The sequence below is a fragment of the Onychostruthus taczanowskii genome, unplaced genomic scaffold, assembly GCF_017590055.1.
Source record: "Onychostruthus taczanowskii isolate IOZ18803 unplaced genomic scaffold, ASM1759005v1 scaffold19, whole genome shotgun sequence".
Lineage (NCBI taxonomy): Eukaryota > Metazoa > Chordata > Aves > Passeriformes > Passeridae > Onychostruthus > Onychostruthus taczanowskii.
This window is the reverse complement of record NW_024499128.1, coordinates 11,259,873-11,285,313: the sequence shown is the minus strand read 5'-3', so window position 1 is coordinate 11,285,313 and position 25,441 is coordinate 11,259,873. Positions and strand designations below refer to the sequence as shown.

The 25,441-nt window shown below is 52.2% G+C and overlaps 1 protein-coding gene across 3 annotated transcripts in view; it reads right to left on the bottom strand.

The window, feature by feature from the left end:
* LOC121334679 (myosin phosphatase Rho interacting protein) overlaps positions 1–25,441 on the bottom strand; it is a 73,572-nt gene that overhangs the window by 16,889 nt on the left and 31,242 nt on the right. For 2 of the 3 annotated variants that reach the window (XM_041402022.1, XM_041402024.1), the window contains exons 5-15: positions 23,090–23,174; positions 19,496–19,706; positions 18,956–19,115; positions 12,811–12,952; positions 12,201–12,317; positions 9,983–10,039; positions 8,767–8,835; positions 8,461–8,550; positions 7,921–8,030; positions 3,118–3,703; positions 2,097–2,213 (exon numbers count right to left, since the gene is read on the bottom strand). In XM_041402022.1, the coding sequence (XP_041257956.1) occupies positions 2,097–2,213; positions 3,118–3,703; positions 7,921–8,030; positions 8,461–8,550; positions 8,767–8,835; positions 9,983–10,039; positions 12,201–12,317; positions 12,811–12,952; positions 18,956–19,115; positions 19,496–19,706; positions 23,090–23,174 (1,744 nt within the window). Of the gene's footprint in view, positions 1–2,096; positions 2,214–3,117; positions 3,704–7,920; positions 8,031–8,460; positions 8,551–8,766; positions 8,836–9,982; positions 10,040–12,200; positions 12,318–12,810; positions 12,953–18,598; positions 19,116–19,495; positions 19,707–23,089; positions 23,175–25,441 lie in introns of all 3 variants that reach the window. The other variant, XM_041402023.1, reaches the window with a different exon arrangement.

Here is a 25,441-nt window from a genome sequence, read left to right as displayed (position 1 = left end):
GCAAAAGGCGACAGAAATTATGTATCTTAAAAAAAAATACACAGACAGGAAGAGGTGAGAGAAGCACAGCGTTAAGCCTAGGAATTTGGCCTGCCTTGCTGTACTCTGGTTGCTGATTAAGGAAAGCCCACAGATGTGACACTCAGTTATGTTAAGTTAAATTTCATGCTTTACACCAAAAACATGCAAGAATATCCGTCTGGGACAGGTTAGTACGTGCCCCCTCCCACCCACATGGCCAGAGAGGGGGATGTCCCCAGCCCATTTGCCAGGAGCAGGAGCTCCTGGTGCTTCTCCCAGTAGGGATCAAGGTTAGGGTGCCCCATCCCAAGGAAGCTCAGAGCAAGAGAAGGGTTACTCGAGGCCAGAGAGGCTTCAGTGCACGGCACATGCATTGGAGGGTGGCTCAGCACTGCTTCATGGAACAGGCAGTGCATGGGGGTCCCTGAGGGGCTGGTCAGGCTGCCAAGGAGGGGCTGGTGCCTCCCAGGCAGCTCAGGAGGGATGGGCTTGGCAGCAGTCAGGTTTCTCTATCAGCCCTCCTAATAGATAATGCAGGAACCTCCCCAAAATCAGGCATGATTGGGGGCAGGGATGAAATTCAGTGGGGGTGTCCAAAAAAATGCTGTGATGTTTGTCTGCAGAATTCCCCCAGCGTTCCCACTCTCTCCACCCCAGCAGGGTTTGGTGGGGTTACTCCCTCCTACAACAGGACTTTAATCCCTCTGGTTCCCAGGAAACACAAGGGAAAGCCCCAATACAATTAGATTGGAGCAGGCAAAAACCTCCAACCTTTCCAAAAACCCTCTCCAACTTCCAGGTCCAAGTCTGGGTCACTTCTCTTTGCAGCTCAGCCTCTCTGCAGGCTTCCCCTCTTGCCACCCCTCCTCGTATCGAGGCACTGTGGCCAACTTCAATCTGATGGTGGATTCAGCATCCAGCTTTTATCCCCATTCCCTGATTTTTCCAGGCTCCAGGCAAAGGGAGGTCAGACGCCTCTGCCCCAGGGAAGTGGGACTTAGTTACTCTTCCAGCTCTGCCAAGTGAAAATGGAACTCCTCCAAGCAGGCACTGTCAGCTCGGAGACTCCAGAAATGAATTAATTACTCCTCCTGGGAGATCATGGGCAAGAAAGGCAAGATGTCCCCCTCCCTGGGCTGGCTCCACTGCCTGTGCAACTTCTTCAGGGAAAATTTTCCTGTGAGAAATAAGGATGCAAGGTTTGGCATCGACACTGGGTTTTGCTGCCACGGGAGCGCAGCGTGCGGCAACGCGCGGCCACTTTGATCCACAGCCAGTTTGGTCAAGTAGATTTGAGCAGGTCAAAATGCTGACCCTGCACAGAACAAGACTATGGACCCCTGAGAGCAGCCAGAAGCTGCCCTGCTGGTGCCACAGCTTCCCCTGGGCATGGATGTTCTCAGAGGAAGGGCTGCAAAAAACCTGCTTTGTTTGGACGAGGCGAGGAAAGGTTTTCCCAAAGACCATCCTGTTTCTTTTGTCAGATCCTCCAAAACTAATTGCAAGGCTTTGCTGAGGAATCCTGTGACAGCAGAAACCATCAAAGTGACCCAAGAAAACAGGTCATCCCAGTGCAAATCCCACTCTGGCTGCAGGGAATGTGACCAGGAGATACATCTGAGTGTCCTGTGTTTGCCCATGTAACAGGCAGACAAAATCCCCAGCCAGGAACAACTGATGGGCTACAGGATGCTTGGAAAGCCTTGTGTGCACTCCACTGCCTGAGGGGAGAATCTGGGGCACAGAAAGGGGAAACAGCTGTTGCAAAGGCAAACACAGTATGGGACGGATCAGAGGTGGACTTTGCTGAAGTCCCATCTGTCCGGCTCTGTTTTGTTTCCCCTTGGGAATGCTAACAGGTAATGCTACCTTCTATTCCATCCCAGATCAGACGTTTCCATAAGCAGACGACTCTGGCAATGCTAAAGAATTAGCCACATTTGCAAAAAGGTCAAATCTCTCGGAGCTCAGTGGTGGTCACCCAGGATGTCCCCACGAACACCGCAGACAGAAGCCCACCAGGGATCCCTCAGGCACAGGGAAGATGGATCTCCACCTCCTCCCTGTTCTCCTACCTGCAACACGTAGCCCTCCCGGGCGCTCTGCTCCCGGCCCAGAGCCACTTTCAGCTGATCCTGCAGGTGCCGGTTCTGCTCCAGGAGCTCCAGGGCCTCCTTCTGCTTCTGCTCCAGCTGGAGGGACATGAACAGAGACAGCGTCCAGGGAGTGGGCAGGGGATCAGCCATAAGGAACAAGTGGCTCGGAGGGGACACAGAGCAGAATTAACGGAGCTTTTGATGGTACCACTGCTCTGCTCTGCTCTGGGACCTGGATTTCATTTTGCCAGCAAAAATCCCTCCCCTCTGAAAGAACTTATTTATGTAATAGTGTAATTCGTAAAGCTCACTACAGCAAAGGATGAACGGTACCAGCTCATGCCAGGCACAACCCTGGCAAATCCCAGCCCAGTTCAGCTCAGTGATATTCCTGGTTACTCCATAAGAAAAGGTTACCCCTTTCATTCCCACTAATACACCTTAATCCCAACTAACAACAATCTTTGTTATCCCAGGCAGGAAACTCTTCCAAGTGAGCTGAGTCTCCTCCATTCTTTTCCAAAAATCTTTAAGGCTATTTGATGTAGGGTCCACAAAAAAGGAACCTTTGTGGTGTGTGCTCAGATCATGGCAGTTTATAAATGCAGACACAAGTCTCTATAGCTGCAGAGACACAGAAGATTAGGAATTTGCAGTCTGGTTGACACACTTTGATTGTACTCATTTTGTCAGAGACAGGCTGGCTACAACCACCACAAATCAGGCTGTGCTGGCTGGGAGGGGTAAGGAAGTACCAGGCCATAAGAACAGCCCTTTATGCAACTGTGAGAAACTTGAAAGCTGCTGGCAGGGCGAACAGGAATTGATGCAGATCTGTGCCCTGCCAGCTCCCCAAGGAACCTACAGCATCCCTACTAGCTGCTGTTATGAAGGAGGAATATTTACAGCTATTTTTAAGCCTATATCACGCTCCCTATAGTCACCCCAGTGGCCCGAAGGCCATTCTGGCAGGCAGCCTGCACCCTACACACCCCTTTACCTCCTTCTCCAGCAGCGTGGTCAGGTGCTGCTTCGTCAGCCCCTCTTCCCGGTCCTCGGCGTGGGCGAGGTGCAGGGGCGTGATGGGGATCTGCTTCTCCTCCCGCAGCGGGGTGGTCTCCACCTGGTGCCAGCGCTGCTCGATCTCCACGTGGACGTTCTGTGGTTTGATGTCTGCTGGGACAGGCAGGATCCTGTCCACCTCCATCCTCAGCGCCTCTTCTGACCCTGCCCCGTCCACGGCATCGATCATCTCGAAGCGCTTGCGCCGTTCCTCCCGCCGCCGGGCCCGCTCCCGCTCCAGCTCTCCGGGGTCGGCGTCGGCAGCTCCGCCGTCCCTGGGGAAGGCGGCCGAGCCGCTACTGGAGGAGTCTGCAGCGTTCGCACGCTCCTGCACCAGGGCCTGCTGGATGGGGCGGAATTCAGCCCAGTCAAACGTCTTGGAGCGTCCTTCTCGCCGGCGTTCCCGGGCACGGCTCCGCTTCTGCTCCGTGTCCAGCTCGGCTTGTTCCGCATCCGGCTTCTCGCTCGGCTTCGGACCGGTCTCGAAGGAAGAGCCTGTTTTGCTTTTCTCTTCCGGCAGCGAGCTGTGAGGACAGAGAGAGGGTGAAGGAAAGTGTCAGTGGGTGCTGGAGGCAGCCAGGCGCTCCCATGCATGCCTCCAAGAGCCGGGTGGAAAAGGGCTGCTGGAAGCCCAAGCCAATGCCACGTGGGTGTCCCCTGCCCCTCCATCTCCCCTCGCTCCTCGGGTGCAGGAGCTGTGGATGTGCTGGTGTGCAAAGCCTTGGTGCAAGCAGCCCCAGCTGCTCCTGGGACACCCTGGCACCCGGAGAGTGGCTGATCCCAACCTTCTTCCTCCTCGGCAGCCACACTGTGGGGCCAGTGACCATGAGCAAGCAGCAACCCATGGCTGAGGCAGCGACCCCAAATTGTGCTGTCAGAGGTTCCAACAGCCCCTCCAGCCCCCAGGCTGTGGGGCTCCATGCACACCCCGGCTGGCATGGCCATAGTCATGAGCTTGTGGGAAAGATGCCACCAATCCCACCAAAACCAGGCTGGCTTCGGAGCTGTGGGGTGGAGAAGCACAGAGCAGCAATGAGAGTCTTGGGAAACAAGGCTAAGGCTCCCCTTCAGCTTGGAAAAGTATTAATGGGTCCATAACTTCTCTGTGCCACTATCTGCACTGAAGGCACAGACCTCCCCAGGGCACCCAGACCCACAGGCAGCACGGGCAGCCCCCCTGGCACTGGGCAGGGGTGAGTGCAGCAAGGAGAGCGCATTACTCAACACATCACAGAAATCACTGAAAATGCCAATTTCTCAAGCAAGGAATGACTTTCAGTGCTGAGTTAGAGGGTGGTGGGTTGAGGGGAGAGACATACTCATCAAGCAGGGAAAGTTAATAGGGGAAGGCAATACCATTTCTAACCTACAGACAATCCATAATGCAGTATCAGCTTATTAAATACAGACATGCCAGCCCTGCAACATGCAGATCAAAATTAAACCAGAAAACAGCAGTATGCTACATCTGTGGAGGAAACCTGTCCCAAGGGAGTAGTAGGCACTTGCTGAACTCTCTTTGCTACCCAAAGCTCCAAAAGCTGCCTCCCAAGGCACAGTCCTGCTGCCCAGGCTGACTCCTGGCTCTCCCTGCTTCCAATACAACCACAGCATCCCCAGCCTCCAGCAGGGACTCAACAAGCTTGGTGCAAGAGCTGGAAAGCAGCTCACTGGGCCCTCCACTACAGTCTCTGACCCATGGGACCACATGCATGGGGACTGCTGTGATCAGGAACAGCAGCAGCAGCAGCACGGCTTCTCCCACCTCAGAAACACACCCCAGCCCCCAGCCAAGAACCTCATGTTTGTGCATATGCCCAAAACAAAGGATGGAGCAGAAGACATGGCTCTGTGTGGGCTAGTATCTTCCGATGCACTATCATCCAGCAGCAAACCACAGGCTCAGTAGAGCTGGGTTTTGAGAGACTCTGGCAGTTACAGGCTAAAACCAGCTCAGAGATAATTCCTTCTTCAGTGCTGTCACTTGCAGCTAATAAAATAAACCCAGAAGGCACAATGATGAAATGTCACTGTTCCTCACCCATGATACTGCATGACTCCAAAGCCAGGCTCTCAATCTGGAGTCAGTTAGTGATTACAGCTGCATTTTAAAGTAAAGCAGGGATGAGACTGAGTCTTAAAATGGAGAAGAGCATCAGGAAAGAAATGGGGGTCCTGAGGCCCACCATATGGTGTTGGGACACAGATATTTTGCTGCTCTAAATCCCACGTGGAAGAATCTTGGCATTTCTAGAGGTGACATCTCTCAGGAGCTCATTTCTCCTCTGCTGCTTTCCAAAGGGCACGGGATGTGGGTCAGGGAGCAGAGGGATGGCCGCTGGGAACGAAGTGAAGACACTCAGAAGGTTGACCCAAAGTTTCTCATTTCATCTCCTGCAAGTGCCCCACGGCTATTAGTTCTGCTCAACCACTTCACATCTTCTCCACCACAGAGAAATTAATTCATATCACACAGGAAGGAGTGATCTTTGCCTCCCAATGGTATTTATAGGTTAAAATAAAAAGGTTTTTTTTTAACAGGGGTGGGTGTGGGAGTGGTGCAAGCTGCAAGCTGAGCACGCTGTGGCAAGAAGAGCACAAAGGTTGCAGGGAACTGGGGTGCACTGGGGAACTCAGCCTCACAAGGGCTGTGAGCTCAACGTGGATCCAGTTCTGAAGCAGCCACTTTTGTTAATGAGGATATTTTCTATTTGCCCCATCATCATCATCAGACTGTAATTAATGCCTCTGCAGATTGCACGGCACTGCTGAGGACAGGGAGCAGTGCAGCATCTGCTGCCCATGCCAGGTGCTGACACATGCACCAATGTAAACCATCATTAGGGCTCAAGAAACCAAGACAAGGAGTGTTTGGCTGGGTGGAGCCACGGCAGCAGGTCAATGAGACACAGCTAAGGGCTGCAGGAGTGTGTGGGACCCTCCTCAGGGGTGGGTGAGCACTGCTGCCCTCCCAGCACACTGAGCACAACACCCTGCCACTCTGCCAATGCCTAGCACCCCTCCATGCTGAGCCTTGGGCAGTTTGTCCTTCCAGCAGCCCCCTTCACCCACTGCTTCCCTGGTGCAGAATGCAATGGCATCCCAAAGCCAGGTGGGATGGGCTGGGATACCCCACGCTGCTGCCAAGGGCTGCCAGGCAGGCACCAGTGAACACAGCCCTGTTGCACACACAGAGCAGGACTCCAGCAACATGACTAACCCACAGCACCAGCTCGGTGGGAAACCACAGAAGCACACACACATCATTCCCTTTTCCCAGCTCAGGACTGGTTCACGGTCTGTCTGTGCAGTGTAACAAGTTACTGCCCAACGGGGACCTGCGCCTGGACCCTCTCAGAGGGAAAGCCAAGTGAAACCACTCTGTGTGGGTTGGAGCAGGTGCAGACAGTGAGCACTGCAGGGCTATGGTGCTGCAGTAACCTGTGAGCAACCATTAATACATCTGGCTCTTTAAAGGCAGAGAGGTCCCCTCAAATTTCCTTGGTCTTCATCTTCGTATCTAGTCACATCGGAAGATACCAGTGTGGGGAAATCAAGGGTCAAGACCAGGTTGCTTCTTCCCTTCTCTCTGGTTTTTATTTAAAGAAAAAAAAAAAAAAAAAAGGAAGGGGGGAAGAAAAGAATGAAAAATAAATGGAAACTGCAGGACTTCCCATCCGAGGTGCAGAAAAGGAGGAGCATGCAGTGAATCACAAGATATACAAACCACAGAACGTTAATACAGGAGAGAACACAGTTTTCCAACCTGGGCTTCAGCACGGATAGTTTCAAAGAGAAGTTTTTCCTGGGATTGCATGGAAATCAAACATACACAGGAGTGAGGAGAAAGGCGGCTTCCCTGAGACCCCTGTGAAATCCACCAGAGCTCGGGCACGGCTGGGAAAACAATGGCTGAGGGCTAAGCAGGATGGGGAAGGAGAAGATGGAGCATCTCCAGGTCAACAGCACTGGGTGAGAAGAGCCATTCCATCAACACAGGAACAAGCCTGGCAAAACCCTGCTGGCTGCAGCTACAGTAAGGAGACTGAGTTAGTGATGTAGCCGTGTCCACACAGCCTGTAAGAAGTAGCCTGTGTGAGTGTGGCCAGCACAGACAGCTGTGAGGAGGCCAAACAGCCTGTACACACAGCCAGAAGCGCCCACAGAAGGTACTCTGTGACGCAGGAGGTCCCCTTCCTCTGGCACTGATGCAGGAGGAGACACCAGCATTACTACAGCTTAAGGGGGATGAGCTGCAGCAGCCTTCTGGAAGATCAGAAGAGGGAAGATGATTTCCTGGCTGGAGTTTAAAATAGATCAGAGCCAAACAGTTTCTAAACTCAACCCTGGGCTCCTGCTGCTGTGACCCATAGAGGGGCTGGGCAGCTCCTGCGGAACAGTAGCCAGAGGAAAGGGTGAACCCAGCACAACTGAATCCAAGTGGTTTCACAATACCTGGTAGGAATCCAGAGGAGCCTTGATATAGGAACAGTATTTCATAGTCCTATGCACAAATTAAAACCACATTTTCAACCCTCTTTGAAATCTGCACGTGTAAGAATAACTCAGCATATCAGTGTCCCCACAACATGTATCCAAATTAAGCTCAGAGAGATGTGAGAAAAAGCTGCAGCTTCCAGGAACAGACAGGCTCAGAAAGAGGAAAGAAAAAGGATGAGGGATGAGTTACTCCTGCACAGCAAACCACACAGCTGCAGGGGCTGCTACAGCCCCCCCTTACCTTGTTACATCAGGAGCAGTGGTGGGGCGAACGTGTTTCATGATGGTCTGGATCCAGTTGCGGCGGATGCCCGATGTCATGGCAGAGAGGGTGAACTCCCCTTCCTTTGTCTACAGAGAGACAGAGAACAGCTCAGAGCAGGTGATTGCACACACCAGCAGCTTCCCAACTCCCCAAGACCACCCTGCACTCATCCCCAGGCCCCCAGTGCTAGGGCACTGCTTGCTAGCCACACAGAGTCAAACCCAGCCCCTCTGTCCCCCAGCACACTCCCAGTGGGAATTAGCATTTCCCAGCAATCAGGCTGATCTTGCCATAGGTGAGACTCAAAGGCTGTGACAAAACCTTCCTTTTCCCCTTCCTTTTCTGACAGTCAAAAAACTGGCCCTCAAACCCAAGTCCACAGCTCTCTGGAGCACTGTGTGGGGATGCTGAGCAGCCTCTCTTGGGTGTCTGGGGAGATGTTCCCCTTGTCACAGACAAGCATCCCCATCAGCTGTCCTGCAGCTGGACTCTTCCTCCTCCCCACATTTCCCTTACATGGATCTGGAAGCCGTAGTTCCTCTGAACTGGGTACTCAGTGACATCATAGCACGTGGATAAATCGATTTCTCCATCCAGGTCAGCTGCCTGCAGAGGGAAGAGGTAAAATAAGCCACAAAGCTTTGCAGCCCCAAAGCATGGTGGGCTTGCAGGGAAGCACAGCAGGCCCCTGAGAAGCACAAAGCCCTGAAGGGGCCCCAGGACTTCGGAATCTGGGAATGGGAGCACTGAGGGAGGCCAGATCCATTTGGGAGCACCAGTAGCTGCCCTGTAATGGGCTGAGCACTGACAGAAGACACTTACCTCCTCTGCCACTGAATCCCGGTAGTATCTCAGGCTCTGGTCAGTCAGCACAAACCAGTGCTTCTTCCACTAGGAAACAACAAAGATGGAGCAGTTACAATCCTGCTCCTTCCCCACCACCATATTCATGGCTGCTTGTCACAGGTCGACTGGCAGAGCCACCCTGCAGGAGGCAGCTGGATGCCTGTCCCTCCCAGCTCCACACACTCCATGGGAAAGGGGAGAACCAAACAGGCAGCAGTGCAAGGAACAGTGATGGTTTGCTGCCACTCTGCAGAGTACCAGATGCTGCATGTGACAGTGACACCACGAGAGCCACGGGGCAGTCACAGCCTCCCCATTAGCTCCACTACAAGATAATGCTTTTAGAGACTGCACTTAAAGCCTTTTTAGCACAAAAAAAAGGTGGTAAAACATTCATGTTTTATCTACAGTGCCTAGAAACTGAGTTGGGAGTCTATTCCTGGCCCTTGCTCTATACAAATCTGCCTCTTGAATGCTTCCAGCACAGGCTCACCTGAGGCAGCTTTCAGTCAAAGCACTCGCTCCAGCTGCCAATTCCCCTTTGGCTGTCTATGGATGTGTCCCTGGACCCAGGGGTACCCACAGCAGAGCCTGGGCCACCCACAGCCACAGGCAAACTGCCCTCATTTTCCCTGACAGCTTAGTAGGTGGGAAGAAAATCCAGGGAAGGGGTGGTTTGCAAACAGCCAGGGCCATCCACGCTGCCTCAGCATCAGTGCCCACTCCTAAGGCTCCAATAGAGCAGAACATCCTGCATCCCTTTGGGAATTAACAGCAGGAAAGTGGCACCAGCTGCTGCCCTCAGAGCCATTTATTTATTTATTTATTGCCATTTCCCTGGCACTCAGGAGACTTTACCTGAGCCTCATTTCTGACACCAAAGAGGTCGCTGGATCGCAAGGGAGACAAGAGTAATAAATAGGGAATAGGAACATGAAACCAGTGCTGCCATCCAAGCTGCCCTGCCTCCCTAGAAACCCACAATATGATATCCACCTTTGAAACCTCCCCAGGACAGAGCAACAGCAATTCCCACTTCAAGAGAAGCCCAATACTGATCTACCCAGAACACTGGGGCTCCATCAGCGCCCCATGTGCAGCCGGCACAGGATGTTAGAGTGAGCTGCCAGAAACCAGGATTGACCACAGCACCAAACACTGACATGAAGGGCAGAGCTTTCTCCTGACTCACCTGCCCATCCTCATACTGCTTTGTCAACCAGCCCTTCTTGAAGTTCAGCAGGTCGGGCTGGAAGAAAGGAGAGAGGGATCAGGAGAGGGAAGAAGTGTCTGCGCCCAGAAGGCAACAGCAGCGAGTTGATAAAACCCAGCAGAGCAATGAAAGAGACCAAAAACAGTTAAATTCACAGAATCATATAATAGTTTGGGTTGGAAGGGCCTTTTAAAGGTCATCTACCCCAGGCTGAATCATTACATTGCACGGTGGCTAAATGTTTGCTCCCAGGAAGAATGGAGACCTCTGCACAGTTTATTCAGGCTGTTCCCTTCCTACCATTTCTCCTGCAATTTCCTACTGCTACACCAGCATTACAGAGAAAGGATAAACAAGGAATTAGCAAGACTTCAGACAGTTTTACCCTCTATTATATATTATGAAAGAAAAATGATGTGCTATTGATGCAAAGCTGCAGGGTTCAAAACAGGCTGAGTTCCCAAGGCTGGAAATACAGGGAATCCGAGCCCTGCACCACCCAAATGACACCTGCTTTTTCCTCCAGTGTGGGTGCATGGGGATGTTGAATTTCTGAGGAAAGCAAGCAGGACAGCGTGGGATAACTGCTGCCAGCCCCTCCTCCCAGCCCTGCCTGTGTGCAGGGAAGGATGTGGTGGAAATGCTTTCACTCCCCCGAGGCTGAGCTCCTCCAGCTGCTCCACGTGCTGTAGAGTGGAGGAGGAAAACAGCAGTGTGTGAAATCCAGCTGCAGCATCTGAAACGGGCTACAGCAAGGGCAGCAATGGAAATTGGGTCTGGGAGCCTATTCAATCAAACCCATGGGGCAGCACATCCCATATCTGAGTGATCCTGTGGTGGTGGGAACACAGTCCTGCTCCACAAAAACATAGGGGAAAGTAAAGTACTGAATTATAGGATGTTTTGGGTTGGAAGGAACAGTAAAATCATCCTGTTCCAACCCCCTGCCATGGGCAAGGACACCTTCCACTATCCCAGACTGCTCCAAACCCCATCCAACCTGGCCTTGGACACTTCCAGAGATGGGGCAGCCATAGCTTCTCTGGGCAACCTGTGCCAGGGCTTCACCACCCTCACAGGGAAGAATTTCTTCCTAATATCTAATCTAAACCTGCATGACTTTCTTCCCTTCACCAGATAATGTGCATTGCCACTTCATATGCACTTCTTATTCCCACCAAGAATTTAAAAAATCACTCTTGTGGCTGTACAAGTCTACAGGAAAAGCTCCAGAAAGACCAAGCTACTGCATTTTTCTGATAAGTCCTTCAATAGAAGCTGTCCATCCACAAAAAATGCAACTTGTATTTACAGTAGGTCTGTAATCTATTTGAGAGATTAGCAAGTGTATTTATTTTGTCCCTACAGAAGGGTGGTGAGGGAGAGGAGAGTGCTTTGTGTTTATTCTGTACTGTTTGCCTCCAGGTCTGGTGAGCATTTGAAATATGCAAAGGGAGGAAAGCTCAGGAGGGAAGGTTCAGCCCTTCCTTGCAGCCTTCATCCCACTCACACCCACTTCCAACTGCATAAACATCAAGGAAATGGCATTAGAAAACTGGGACATGTGTTTGCTCAGCCTGGTCTGTGTCCCTGCCCCTGGCAGGGGAGTTGGAACAAGATGATCTTTAAGGTCCCTTCCATCCCAAACCATTCTGGGATTCTGTGATCCTATGAAAATACCACAGTCGTGACACAGCAGCTGGTCCAAGTCCAGAAACTGGACTGACTCTCTGCTGAACTGGAATGCCCTGCTGCAGCCTCTGCTGGGGACACCACGGGGCAAAGAGGGGCTCTGGCCAGGTGAGGTGACCTCAGAACTTCTAGGGTGACCTACAGCATAAGTGTCTGACACATCACAAAGCATGGAGGAAATGGGGTATTCCAGGGGAAAATAACCAGAGCAGGGTCTGCTTCCCAAGCTGCTGCTGTACTTTAAGGAAAAGTGCTCCTCACAAGACTCTAAGTTTTAATTTCTGCAAAAGGCAAAAAGTGTGGCCCTTCTCCAGCTGGGCCCCTGAGACTTTCAGCACTGGTCACACCTGATTCAGGTCCCTGAACCTGCTCCAATTCTGAGTGCATCCCACATCCTATGTGCTGGCTGTGAGGAAAGCAGCAACAGTCCAGTTTTTGTGGGACCTTTTGGAAAGGGCCTCTCATGCCCTTCCCCAAGGCAGGGGACACCCCCCTGCTGGCTCACCGTCATAGAGGACTCCGTGGACCTTCTGTCCAGTGACTTTGCCCGGCGGTGTGGGGACAGAGGTGACGCAGACACGTCCAGGATGGAGCCCACAGCTGCTCCTTCACAAGTGAAGTCCTGTGTGAACAGCATTAGCCCAGATCAGTGCAGGAACTAGGACAGAGTCCTGCTCTCTTGGCTCATGGCATAAAAATCTGCTTTATTTAAGGGGCATCTCAGGCCCAGAACAAGTGTCATTTCCTTGGCAATACATTTTTTGTCCTTTCAGGCACTAATTTGTTCCCATTATACCCAAGCATATCTGGGACTCTCAAACATGTTTCTTTTGTTACTTCACCCTATCCTGATGTGTCCTGCCATGCCAGGTCTGAAGTTTCCCTTTGTATTATGAAGAAAGAAGAGACAGTCTGATTTTCCACTCCAATCTACACCTGGCCAAGGGAGCAGAGCAGGAAAATTCGCACACACTGAGCACCCACAGCGGTTCAGCTCCTGCAGGAGCTGCCTGCGACTCCAAATCCACATGGACAAACCCTGCAGCTAAACCCTCTATCCTGGGATGCAGGACTCCAGGTTTTATCTTCCAGGATTCTGTGGCTGAGCATCTTACCCGTTTCCGTGGGAAAACCCTCTTCTCACTCCTGCCCTGCCGCGTCTCGCTGGACAGGGCGGCGCCTCCCGGCGCGTTCGTTTCCATGTGCTCCGCGTTCTCAATATCCAGTGCCTCGAATTTCTCAATCACCTGGGATCTCCTGGAAAACAGGGACAAAAGGGAAACCAGAGATGTTTTAAACACATGAGCATCAACTGCGTGGAGCTGTACAACCCTACAAGTTTAAGGTCACAGATTGCTCAACCCAGAGTTCAGGCACATCAGGCTTTTGGTCTCTGTTTCTCTGTGAGCTCCAGCATGGCCAAATCCAGGGTAAAAACTCTGATCTGACATTATTTTACCCACAAAGTGGGGAAAAACCTCACATTATTCAGCTCTGCACCTAGCATCTTCAGTAACTAGAAACCTCTCACAAAACCCAGCAATAATTTTTTATTTGTGACTTTAACAGCCCCTTGGGAAGTAGGGATTATGGAGCAGCTTTGGCTTAAGCTTTGCCTCTACCCTCTAGCACTGGGGCTCTCAATTGCACCCCAGACCCCTGACACGTCACACCAAGCTGGGGTGCAGAGGTAATGGGTGGCTCTGGGTCCCCCAGTGTGTTCACTGCAAGAGGAACCCTCTGAAAACTCAACCCCACACAGGGAACAACCACAGGACTGCACTGAGTAAGGGGTGTCCATAGGTGCCCCCAGACCACGGCTCTGGCTCACAGGATGCACCAGAAAGGGCCTGGGGAGATGAGGAGCACCCTGTACCATGGCAGGGAACTCCCTGCAGAATCTGGGGCCTTTCCCTCCTCTTAACTGGGCTGAAAATCCAGTCTGGACATCAGGAGGCGTGACCTGAACTCTCAGACACTGCCTTGGAGCCCATTGCACTGTGGCACTTGCGTTTCTGAGGATGGAGAACTATGAAGAAATGTGGATGGAGCAGGAGCCAACCCTGGAACAAACCCAAATGGGATTCTCTTAAGGACGAGCAAACAGGTGGAATTAGAAGTGCTGTTTCAGCATGAGAAGCTGCTCACTGACCCACAGGAGAGGAATTTCTAAAGAACCTGCTCGTGTCTAAGTTTGCATTTCCAGGCGTTCAGGAAAGTATCGGCCTCAGGTCTTCAATCACAAACTGGGAATATAAAGCAATAACCCACCACCACCACATGCCAGCTGTGCTCTGAGCTGTGAGGCTTGAAGTTCCACTTCAAACCTCCCCAAAAAGCTCTGTCTAGGTGGTTTCTTGACACAAAATTTGGACCCGCATATGCCACATCTAAACTTGGGGCTGTTTGCTCTGTGTGAGCCTCTGATGTGCATGAAAATCACAATGGCAACCACATGAGGGATAACAGGTTATCCAAAATAAAAACATTTTTAACACTCCCCACAAAGAGGAACAGCAGGTTAAGGATTCAAAAAACCATGAGATGTTCAGTTTTCAACCAATATTTGCACCAAAATCTATAAATGAGACAACCAGTCTTAGCACATCCCATCCCCTGGGGGGCTGGGGCCCCCCACTGCTGCTCAGAGCCAGGCTGCCAGGACACAACAAAAGAGGAAGGGACAAAATTGGTAGGGAAGACATTGCTTTGTAAATTTAAAGATCTTTGATGCTTTTAGGGGACATCTGTTCAGCCCCTCCTGCCTCCCAGTTTGCAAACTGGGAGTGGGTAGATCCCAGGCTCATGCAGAGCTCCTGATTTCTCTGGGATGTTCTGCTCATGAGAAGCCTGACATAGGCCAGGCTGAGGAGCATAAATTCATGTTCTGTGTTCACTGACAGACAGGGAATTGTGTTGGAGTCACATTATTTTAACCCTTTTTATACTGGGCCAGCCTTCTCTGAGTCTCAGTTCAGGAGGGAAGAAAAGGTCCATGAATTAACATCGTCTGTGCCCTATTAGGTGAAGGTCTGAAGAAAAACAAATCAAGAGGGAAAAAAAAAAAAAAAAAAAAGAACAAAAACCCAACCAAAAAAACCATAAAAACAAAATCAAAAGCAGGTTGATTTTTCATGAAAAAGGGGCTGCACCACCAGGTTGTTCTACGGCTTGAGATTGAGATGAGATGGTAGCGAAGCAGGCGAAGTAAAGGTGGACACGTCACACAGCAACACAGCAGGAGAAGGTGGAGAGCAACAAGACCTGGAAGAAAACAAGGCTGGAAAATGAATGAACAGAAGAGGAAATTATATATCTGCATCTACATATAAAACAAAATCAAAATCATTCCAGTCATTCATCATCGAAAAAGGGAGGAGAAAAATAAATCACTGCAACCAAATCACAGCCCCAAGGGTTAATATCATCCAGATTACAGGAAAGAATCTTTTTTTTTTCCCATTAGATCAACATTTCAGAGAGGTTACTGCCAGAGATCCTGGAGGGACGGGGAAGGAAGGGCTCTCCTCCCCTCCCCACGTGTTGGATAGAGCTGCTCCCTCTGCACAGCAGCTCTGGGTGGACAAAACAAGGCTGAGACAGGTATGAAGAAGCTTTTTAAAAGCTGCGGTGCATTTAGTGCTTTTCAACTACAAAAGCTCATCCCAAGGAATTCCTTGGCCATGCAGTCTGTTAATCTTTTCCAGGCCACTAAACCCAGGCTGCAGATCTCACCTGTTAGTGGAGGGGGTGTGCAGTGGGAAGGAAAGCTCAAAAGACCAGGATGAGTTGTCATTAAAGCGATTTTCTTTGATTGGAAGAAAGGTTTTTATTTTTATTGGATTCATTCATTATTTAGCATCAAGAAACATAGTAAGTGTCAGGAAAAGGAAGAGGCATTTCCCAAGAGGTCCACCAGAATGATGAGGATAGTTTTATGAGGAAAAAAAACCTGTATTTGGGAGAGCAGAAGCTCCTCTGTATGGGGAGAAGCAGAATTCAGAGCAGAGCTTTACACCTCAAGAAACTCCAGAGAAGGAATTTGAGCAAGAAAAGTATTTTAAGCAATTTCAGACAATTCTGCTATTAACTGATGCTGGAAATACACCTCAGCCCCTGACCACACTCCTACATCAGATGTGGCTGACACCACAGTGAACTCTTGCCAGTGTGAGAAGAGTATCAGGTCAACCGGGAAAGCTGTGGTTTTACAGGCTGCACGCCTGGAATTGTGCACAAAAAACCAAGTTTGTCAAACAGACTGGAGATGGCTCAACCTCTCTGGCCTCAATGCCTGTCCCCCAGCCCAGTGTGACATCCTGGTGGGTGCTGCAGCCCTGTCCTGCCACGTGCCAGCAGAGGGAACTCGCACTCTGCTGCTCCGCCAAAATCGTGGAGATTATCTCCTGTTTCCTGATTCTGAGTGGCTGCAAGCTCAGACATCTGCATGGAGGCAGAGTCAGGTATAAATGGTCAGCACAGAAAATTCCTGGACTTAAATCATGTAATATTTCTTGTGATAAGGAAACAGGATGAGAAGCCTTGACAAATGGCTTTATCTGGAGCAAAGCCTGCAGGTGTGGCACTCGGGATGCAACACTGGGTACCTGAAATTATTTTCCATCCACAGCTCTGACACTTGCACTGATTTATACACAAAAAAATGGGAGGAAGAGCTGAAAATACCAACAGAATCTGAGTGAGTTCATTTGGCTGCACTGAAGGGCAGATCTGCACGATGCCTGGCTGGTGCCTGTGGGGTTGGCATGGGACAAGTGTTCCCAGACATGTTAGTGGGTTACTGAGAAAGATTATTACAACTGGTGTTAAACCAGGGGGAAAAGCCAACCCCACAGCATGGAAGTGAGTTATTGTATCTGCCCAACCTCAAACAGCACAGTCTGAGCTCAGAGGAGAAAAATGAGAGGGACATGGGGACTAAGTAAACTCAAGTTAAAAAGCAGCCAAGCCAAGCTGAGCAGGGTGCTGGGGAATGTTAATTCTCTGGTGCAACACTGGACAGTGTGTCTGTGCCCTGCTGAGTCCACTGAGCTCCAACATGACTGTCCCAGATCCAGGACACAGGGCCTCTCCACCCACAGCACCTGCACGGCCAATTCCCAGGTTACCAGAGGAGAAAACAAACGTGCCCATCCCTGAACACCCACTGAACCATCCCTGTCCATGACACATTCCTCCAGCACCATGGGCTGTGATCCACGGCCAAACCCTCTGGCAGGTGGGGACCCCTCCCCCTTGTTTCTGCCATCACCCCCTTCCCAAAAGCTGAACCAGGTTCAGCCCTGTGGGCAGCAAGACCCCAGTGCAGCTCCTGCTCTTCTCCCTGCACCCATGCTGCTCTGATAAAAGCCCTGGGCTGATTCAGGGGAAATGCTGCCAATACTGATAAAGCAAAAATACTGTTAACAGCCAGAGCCAGGCTGGGAAAAACAGACTTTCCCTGGGAAAAGGCACCCACCAGCAGGCAATGAGTGGGGCTGACATAAAAGGACAGACTCTGGCAGCAATGTCCTCTCCCAGGCCCTGTTATCTGTTATTCTGCTCCCCAGTTCTGTGCAGGATGATCCCAGTGCTGCAGGATAGCCCAGGGCAAGGGACTGCTGGAGGAATGCACTGCTCTGTCATGCTGGGGACAGGCACTGGCCAGAGCATCCTGTGCAAGCAAACACAGCAGGGACACAATGTCACCCACAGGCAGCACCAGCTCAGCCTGAAAGCCAGAGCCATCAGCCTTTTCTCAGCCCTGTCCCCAGGCAGGATGGCCAAGGTGGTATCCTCCTCCACCATCCTGGGGAAAAGCCAATTCCCAAGGCAGACAAAGCCAAACCCAAGCTTTCCTCATTTATTCCCAGTCCAGCACTCCCTGCACACTCTGGGCCAGGTTTGGGATCCTCCTGCTGACTGATGGCACCAGCACAAGGCTGTGCTGCACACCCCAGACCTGCTCCCAGCTCTGGGAAGCAAGTCTGGAAAACAGTCCTTTAGGGGCTGGGAAGCAGCAGAGGAGAGGCTCCTACTGAAACTGTGCGAGAGAGAACATGCCCGGAGGAGAACCAGGGCAGGAAAATCAGACTGGCAGGCAGCCCTCTCGCCCAGGGCCTGTCTCCCAGTTTGCTCCACTGCCCTCACTGCACAAATGTGTCTCTCCTAGGGCGAGTGGAGCCCATCCTTGGCCTCGCCCAGAGGGCACCCGGCGTGCGCGGCGGACGCCCTCCCCGTCCTCCTCCCCACTAAGCTGTTTTGCAGCCTGCTGAGCCCTGCCTTGGCGCTGCACCCACCTCTCCCTCCTCTCCCAGATTAATGCTGTGACATTTTGAAACCTCTCTCAGCTCATTAGGCAGTTGCGTAAGGCACCTGGCACTAACGCCACTAGGAGAGCTAACCTAATTAATGGTGCTGGCTGCCAGCGTGTGCCGCGCTGGGAGGGGCTGGCAGGGTGGGCATCCAACACCACCCGACACCAGGGCAGGTTTAGATTAAATACTAGGAGGAAATTCTTCCCTGTGATGGTGGTGAGGCACTGGCACAGGTTGCCCAGAGAAGCTGTGGCTGCCCCATCTCTGGAAGTGTCCATGGACAGGTTGGACGGGGCTTGGAGCAACCTGGGATAGTGGAAGGTGTCTCTACCTATGACAGGAGATGGAACTGGATGAACTGTAAGGTCCTTTCCAACTCAAATCATTGTAAGGTCCTTTCCAAACCCCATAGCAGCCACTACCACTATTAAAGACATCCCACCACCTGGGCACCCTTAAACCCAGGAGCACTGAAAAACAAAGAAGCTCCACCCATCAAATTCCACCTGCTCCATCCAGGCTGCGCTGGGAACGCAACCTCACTGCTGCTGGAAGCATGCAAGGAGATGAGCCACTCATTCCTTACCTTCTCTCATTCCCAAAGAGCCGGGCCACTTCTTCTCTCCCAGGGCTACGAGCCCGGGTTCTCCGCTCTAGCCGCTTCCTCTCCACCTGGAAGGCCTCACGATTACTGATCCTAATGGCCTTGGGAACGTCGGCCAGGGTGGTGTACTGCCGGCTGGCTTTAAAAGAAAGGGGACGCCCCGATTTCTCAGCTCCCCTTCCTAAATCTCTGCTGTTGGAGTCCTTGTGCATGGGGCAACTGCTCTTCGAGTCCAAGGAGTTCAGAGAGAAGCTGTGAATCATTCGGTCGCCTGATCGGATACCTGGGGAAGGAAAGGGCTGGGCATGCTCCTGTGAGGGCGATTTGGGATAACTGTACCTGTTGTTCGGGGTGCTGGGGCTGGGCGGGCTTGGTGGGGGTGGCAGTTGCTGCTCTTCCAGCTTCGAGTCTTGTTTGGTCTTCTCCAAGGAGAAGTACCCGCTCTCGACACGCGTCTTCCGCCCGCAGTCTATCCGGTCTCCGTTCATGGAGCTCTCCTCTAAGGGACAGAGAAGTCACCGTGCTTGGTTTCAAGTCCAAGTTCTGCTTTTAAGAAAGAAACACCCTGAATCCACCCAGGACAAGAGGCAGGTGTGAGAGCAAAGATGGTCTGGACACCAGCCCCATGCGGTGCTACCTCCTGCACCCTTGGCTTTTCCACCCTGAGCAGCCCTCATGCCCATGGAGACAGTGGGATACTCTGCAGGGAACTGGGGATGCTGATCCAACCCTTGGGCTAGGTTTGTACAGGTGAAAGATCTGAACTTTCAAACCAAGAAATGGGCAGCTGCAGCTCTGCATTCATTTCCATCCCTGTCCTTTCCAGCACAGCTCCATGGGTGCAAGGCAATGGACACCTCATCCATCCCCATCTCTCACCTTCTTTGCTGTCCAGCACGGGATCCTTCATGGAGCTGGCAGCCCCAGCTGGGCCCTGCATGGGGCTCTGGGCTGGGCCAATGCCACTGCCCCCATCTGCTTGGTCTTTGCCCCTCATTTCTTCCTGCCAGAGCGTGGACTTGGTGGCAGGGACCTTCTCAGCGCTGGGAATGTTGCTGCTGGTCACAGCCATCTTAGCAGGACCAGGCTCCTAAAAAAACCAGTTGACACAGGAAGTTAGAGAGTTTGCCCCAGCTCCACACTCAGGGTCTTGGGCTTGGCCCCGAGGTATGAGCTCCACATAAGATTGGGTAGTGCCCATGCCACAGCAGGACAGGGATGGGACAGTGACGGGACAGTGACATGTGTCAGTGCTTTACGCCCTTTTAAAACATTCCCCATCATCTTCAGTGCTTCTCTGCTAACAAGGAGCTCTGGAGCCCATCAGATGATGGATGATGCACCTTTGGTGGCCACAGCCTGGCCAGCCCTGGTTCAGAATGTGACCCAGAAGAGGCAGCAGCTTTCCCAACTCCTTCCTTGGCTTTGTTCATTAGCAGATGTTTTGCTGTTGTCATATTAAATTTCTGCATTCACAGATTATTTTTCTTAAAGCCACCCATAAATCAATGACAATTAATTCCCCTTTGGATTGTGGGAAGTTTTCCAGCTGCTTGTTCCCTTTCCATGGAGCAGGGAGGAATATAGGAGTGCACAGACTGACAACTGAAATCTGGGAACAAGGGCTGCAAAGAGCATCCTCTCTATCCCCTCCTCCCACATCAGGTGGGTTTTAGCCCTGCACCTCCACTGGCATTTGCAGGGCTGTGCCAGAGACACCAGGGATCTCCCAGGGAGTGTGTCCTGGCTCCACACTCAGCCATGACAAGCAGCAAATGAACTCAATTTTAAAAAAAATCCCCTTGGGAAATTTCACACTAAAGGAATGCAGTGTTGGAGGTAAATGATCCAGAGTTCACGGGCATCCTGCTCAAGGGGACCCTGCTGAAGCAGAGGATCACGCAAATCTCCAAGGTCCCTTATACTCTCCTTCATTGATCCAAGCCCAAAGCTAATCACCAGCTCAGGATATATATCTTTATATATCTCTTACACACACCCCCATGTAATTATTTGTAGATATGTATTTAATTAGGCAGAGATGTGGGCCAAAAAGAAGTCTGTGAGGGAGCAGAGACATTAACTCTCTCCTGCTCAGGGGTATGAACAACTCCAAGAGGCAGAATGCACCAAAATCAGCAAAACCAGCCTCTGGTTGCACGAGGTGTGTCTGGGCATGCTCTGCTTACCTGAGCCTGCCACACCCCTGTGCAAACCCAGGGCAGAGCCTCAAATCCCACATTTCAGCCCCAAACCCTGTCTCAAGTTCCCATGGGCAGCAGGCAGGCACAGGCATTCCAGGCTCTCCTGCTGTGGGAGCACAGCAAAAGCTGCAAGAGAAACCTGCCCTCTTCCCCCTAAAATTGCAACCAGCTTGCAAAGCAAAGTGAAAACACCTAACACTCCCTGTTGAAAAATCTGCAGCAGGAGTGATATTCCTTGCATTGCTCCCACCCTGGTGATTTTGCAGAAGGATGATGCAAAATGATGGGGGGAGTTGAAAATGACCTTGATGCTCCAAGAGCATCCAGCTGTAACCAAGGTCTGCTGTGTCACAGACAAGCAAAAGCTATGGAGGGTGAGAAAAAGCAGGAATATAAAATTATTTTTTTATATCACAAAGGTGCCCACCCCTCCCTAAGCAGCTCTAAGACATGATTAGTGTGTGGCCATCTTTAGGAAGAATGCAAGCATTCTCCACCAGCACATGGAGAGCAAGCTGAACAGCAGCCAACTCCAGGAGAGGCCATTTCACAGAAAAGAATTTGGTGCTGATTTTCTCCTCAGCATCCTCTTTCCTTCCCTGGACCAGCCACCTGCACCAGCAAGATCTGGGAGACAGAGGAAAGATGCTGCTCCTGCCTTTGCAGGTTGCTCCTAAGTGCCTGACACAGCACAGCATCCATCAGCAGCAGCTCCCACATGGAGGCTGGTTTTGCAAAGTGAATTTGAGCCTTTTTCCAGCACCGTGGGGATGGAAGCCGTGGGATGGAGAGAGTGCAAGGAGGGTAGCAAGCAAGACAGGGTGCTCTGTCCCAAGACAAGAGGGCAGTGTGCCACAAGGGTCCCTGGTCCCCATCCCCAAGCACCTGGGGAGCCCATCTGCCCACAGGGAGCCGGCATCCTTCCCACAGCCACTTCCCTTATTTGGTGCTCAGGAGCTCAGATCCTGTACTGTTTCCAAGAAGTTGCCATGGTGATGAAATGTAACCCAGAATGATGTTTTTCTGGCTCTGTGCCTCTTGTCGTCTCCACCCTGTCCCCCTCCTGAACCCAGCCTTGGTTTAGTGGTGCACCCTGGCCAGGGTGAGCATCGCTGCCCTGCTGCATCCACTCCCTGGGGTGCCCCAAATGCAACAGTCCCCTTCTTGGGAATTGAGGATTGACAACTCATAACATGAAGGGAGGAGTCATCTTCCCTGGAGCATCATCAGAGCCAGCACTTGAGGGGTTGCTCAGGCTGTGAGGACCCCAGACCTCGGCAAAGGGTGGCTCAGACTTACAGCTTGGTGTGCAAAAAGGACCATCCCCTCACTTCTCCCATTGCCCAGAACATCTTTATCCAGTGGAGTGATGAAAACTTCTTCAAACAAACACCGTATAAAACCCATCCATGGCCCAGTCTGCACTAGGGCCATCCTTGGAACTTCATCAAAGAGGACCTGAAAACCAAAGCTCAGAGGAGCCATACCAAGGCTCAGGGGAGCCCTGGTGCTGGTTTTGGTCCCCGGCAAGGCTGGAGGAGCCCTCCCAGCCGGTTCCCTGTGGTGGGACACACATCCAGAGGTCAGGCAGCCTCAGGGACACGGCTGTTCTCAGCCGCGGCGAGGGACGAGGGTGGCCCTGGGGTCACGTTCCCCATCTGTGGGACTGTCCCCCATTCCAGCCACGTGGGAGCCAGGCAGGAACGAGTGAGTCAGAGCTGGCCCCACTTTTTACCATTTATAGTCAAAGTGAGCACGAAGCCACTGGCGGGTCCCTGGAGAGCTCAGCTCCGGCCCCCGGAGCTCCCAGCCTGGCCCTGGCCTTTAGTATTTTCCTTTCATTCCCATTATCTCTGGGGTCATCTCTAAGGGAGTAACTGGAGCCCGATGGAATTTCATCCTGTTTCCAACGAAAAGGCCCATGAACAGCACCTCTCCCTGGTCCCCCCATGGGGACCATGTGGCTTTGTGGCCACTCCCAGGATTGTGTGCAGGGGTGGCACCACAAAACAGCACACAGGGGGCAGAACGTGGCCCCAAAGCAGCCAGGAAAGCAGGAGTGTGTGACCCTGGAAGTGATGACCAGGAATTAATTCGCACTGATCTGCTGCCCTGGTTTGCCCCAGCTCTCACCCTCCACACAGGCAGCATCACAGGGCTGGTGATCCTGATGGCCTGGGGGGATCTACCCCAGGACCAGAGCAAGGCCACGGCCCTGAGAGGGAGGCAAGGGACGGGGTGACAGTGTGTGTGTGTGTCCCTGGGTTACCTGGGGAGTTGGGGGCTCTACCTTCCTCTTCTTCTTCTGATTCTGCTTATTTGTCCTGGGATAGACGATCAGCATCTCCAGCCACCTGCAGGCAGAGAAGCAGAAGGTGAGGTCTGTGCCACAGGGACAGGAGTGATGCTGACCTGGTCAGGGTCAGCTTGCTGAATAATACCCAGAACCCATCCCAACCAGCTCCTGGGGGAAAAATAAGCCAGGAGAAGAGGGATGACCCCAGGGTGCTTTGGCTCAAACCCTGTTCTCTGCAAAAGTGAGGCCACAGCCAAGGCTGACATGAGGCAAGGATTCAAGGATCCTGAAAGACAGTAGAGAGGGACAGAGCCTCCAGCAGGACCGTCCCTTGAGCGATGCCAACACCCGCACACTGCAGACAAAGCGCTTTTGTCCAAGGAAGAGCAGCATGAACTCGGCATTGAGAAGTCCTGTGTCCTCCCACCGTGGCCTGACAACCTGCCCCCGCATCTCTGAGAACTCCACAGGGATCCCTGGACCACTGGAAACATTCCCACTTCAAATGTCCCTGCTCCCCTTTCCTTCTCCCCCCATTTTGCACGCTGCTGCTGTAAAGCGTTCGGAGATGACAACATCAAGTGGGGTTTGGTTAAGCAATGAAAGCCAGAAGCACAGAATGAACGTAAAATGAATTCTCCCCCAGCCAGGGAAATCTTCCTGTCGTGCTGCAACTGCAAACAAAACCAGCCTGGCTCGGCCTCAGAGTGGGAACTGCTCGGGGATGATTAATGCCTGCAGTCAGGAACAAACGCTCTGCTTCAAAACCCATCGCTGGGCTGATGAGCAATAAATCAGCCCCACCTCACTCTGCAATGCCTCTCCCTCCCACGGCAGGCAGGACCAGCAACAAAGGCTGAGCTGGGAACCAGAGCATGGGGAGAGGGTGGAGAGAGCAGGCCACGGGGGCTGGCCATGGTTTGGGGCAGTCACTGCTCCTGCCAGGGAGGAGAGGAGCTCACTGCCCTGTGCTGTGATTCCCACATGGCTCTGCATCCTGGCTCCACAGCCACTGCAACACGCTGCTGTGGATGGGGCTGGGGGGACAGGTTTGCCAATTCAAGGTTCACCTGTGCTTGCTTGTCTCAGTAGGGCAGGGAAATTTCAATGCATGTAAACACAAATTCTTGGTAGAAAAATGTCTATTTCAACAAGTATTTACAGAATGAGAGGAGTCTCAACAGAAGGAAGGCTTGGAAATAAGCCAGGGAAATCTTCCTGTCGTGCTGCAACTGCAAACAAAACCAGCCTGGCTCGGCCTCAGAGTGGGAACTGCTCGGGGATGATTAATGCCTGCAGTCAGGAGCAAATGCTCTGCTTCAAAACCCATCGCTGGGCTGATGAGCAATAAATCAGCCCCACCTCACTCTGCAATGCCTCTCCCTCCCACGGCAGGCAGGACCAGCAACAAAGGCTGAGCTGGGAACCAGAGCGTGGGGAGAGGGTGGAGAGAGCAGGCCACGGGGGCTGGCCATGGTTTGGGGCAGTCACTGCTCCTGCCAGGGAGGAGAGGAGCTCACTGCCCTGTGCTGTGATTCCCACATGGCTCTGCATCCTGGCTCCACAGCCACTGCAACACGCTGCTGTGGATGGGGCTGGGGGGACAGGTTTGCCAATTCAAGGTTCACCTGTGCTTGCTTGTCTCAGTAGGGCAGGGAAATTTCAATGCATGAAAACACTCATCTGGTCAAAATCACAAATTCTTGGTAGAAAAATGTCTATTTCAACAAGTATTTACAGAATGAGAGGAGTCTCAACAGAAGGTAAGGCTTGGAAATAGAAATCTCAGCAGAAAGTGCTGACTCTGCTGCTGCCAGGGCTGGGGGAGGCAGGAGATGCTGTGCCTTGGGAACAGTGGGAAAGAGCAAGTGTTCATCCCTTCAACTTCCTGATGGAGTTTCAAATGTCAAATTTTGGGAGGGAGGGACTGAGCTCTGGGCACCCATGTGGGAAGGCTCTCAGGTGAGCAGCAGCACAGCCACACTTTGTCACTGTGTGCTGGCAGCTCGGCTCTCCAGGGCTCTGCACCTTTACCAGCACCAGCTGGCATGTGAGTGATGGAAGAGGATGTTTCTAGGTCACCACCCAACACCTGATTTGCTCTTTTTAGTGATCTAATCTTCGGTGTCACTGATCCACTGCATTCCTGTGATATTTTAACCATCCTTGGAGGTGAGATGCTCCCCTGGGACCAGGGAGGTGGGGAGCATCCACCCCAGGATTCTACACCTGCCCAGGGATGGATGAGGACCAGAGGGTGTATGGCACTCAGGGTCAGACATGCCAGCCCCAGAATTATGGGACCTGTACCAGTGGGCTGGGTGC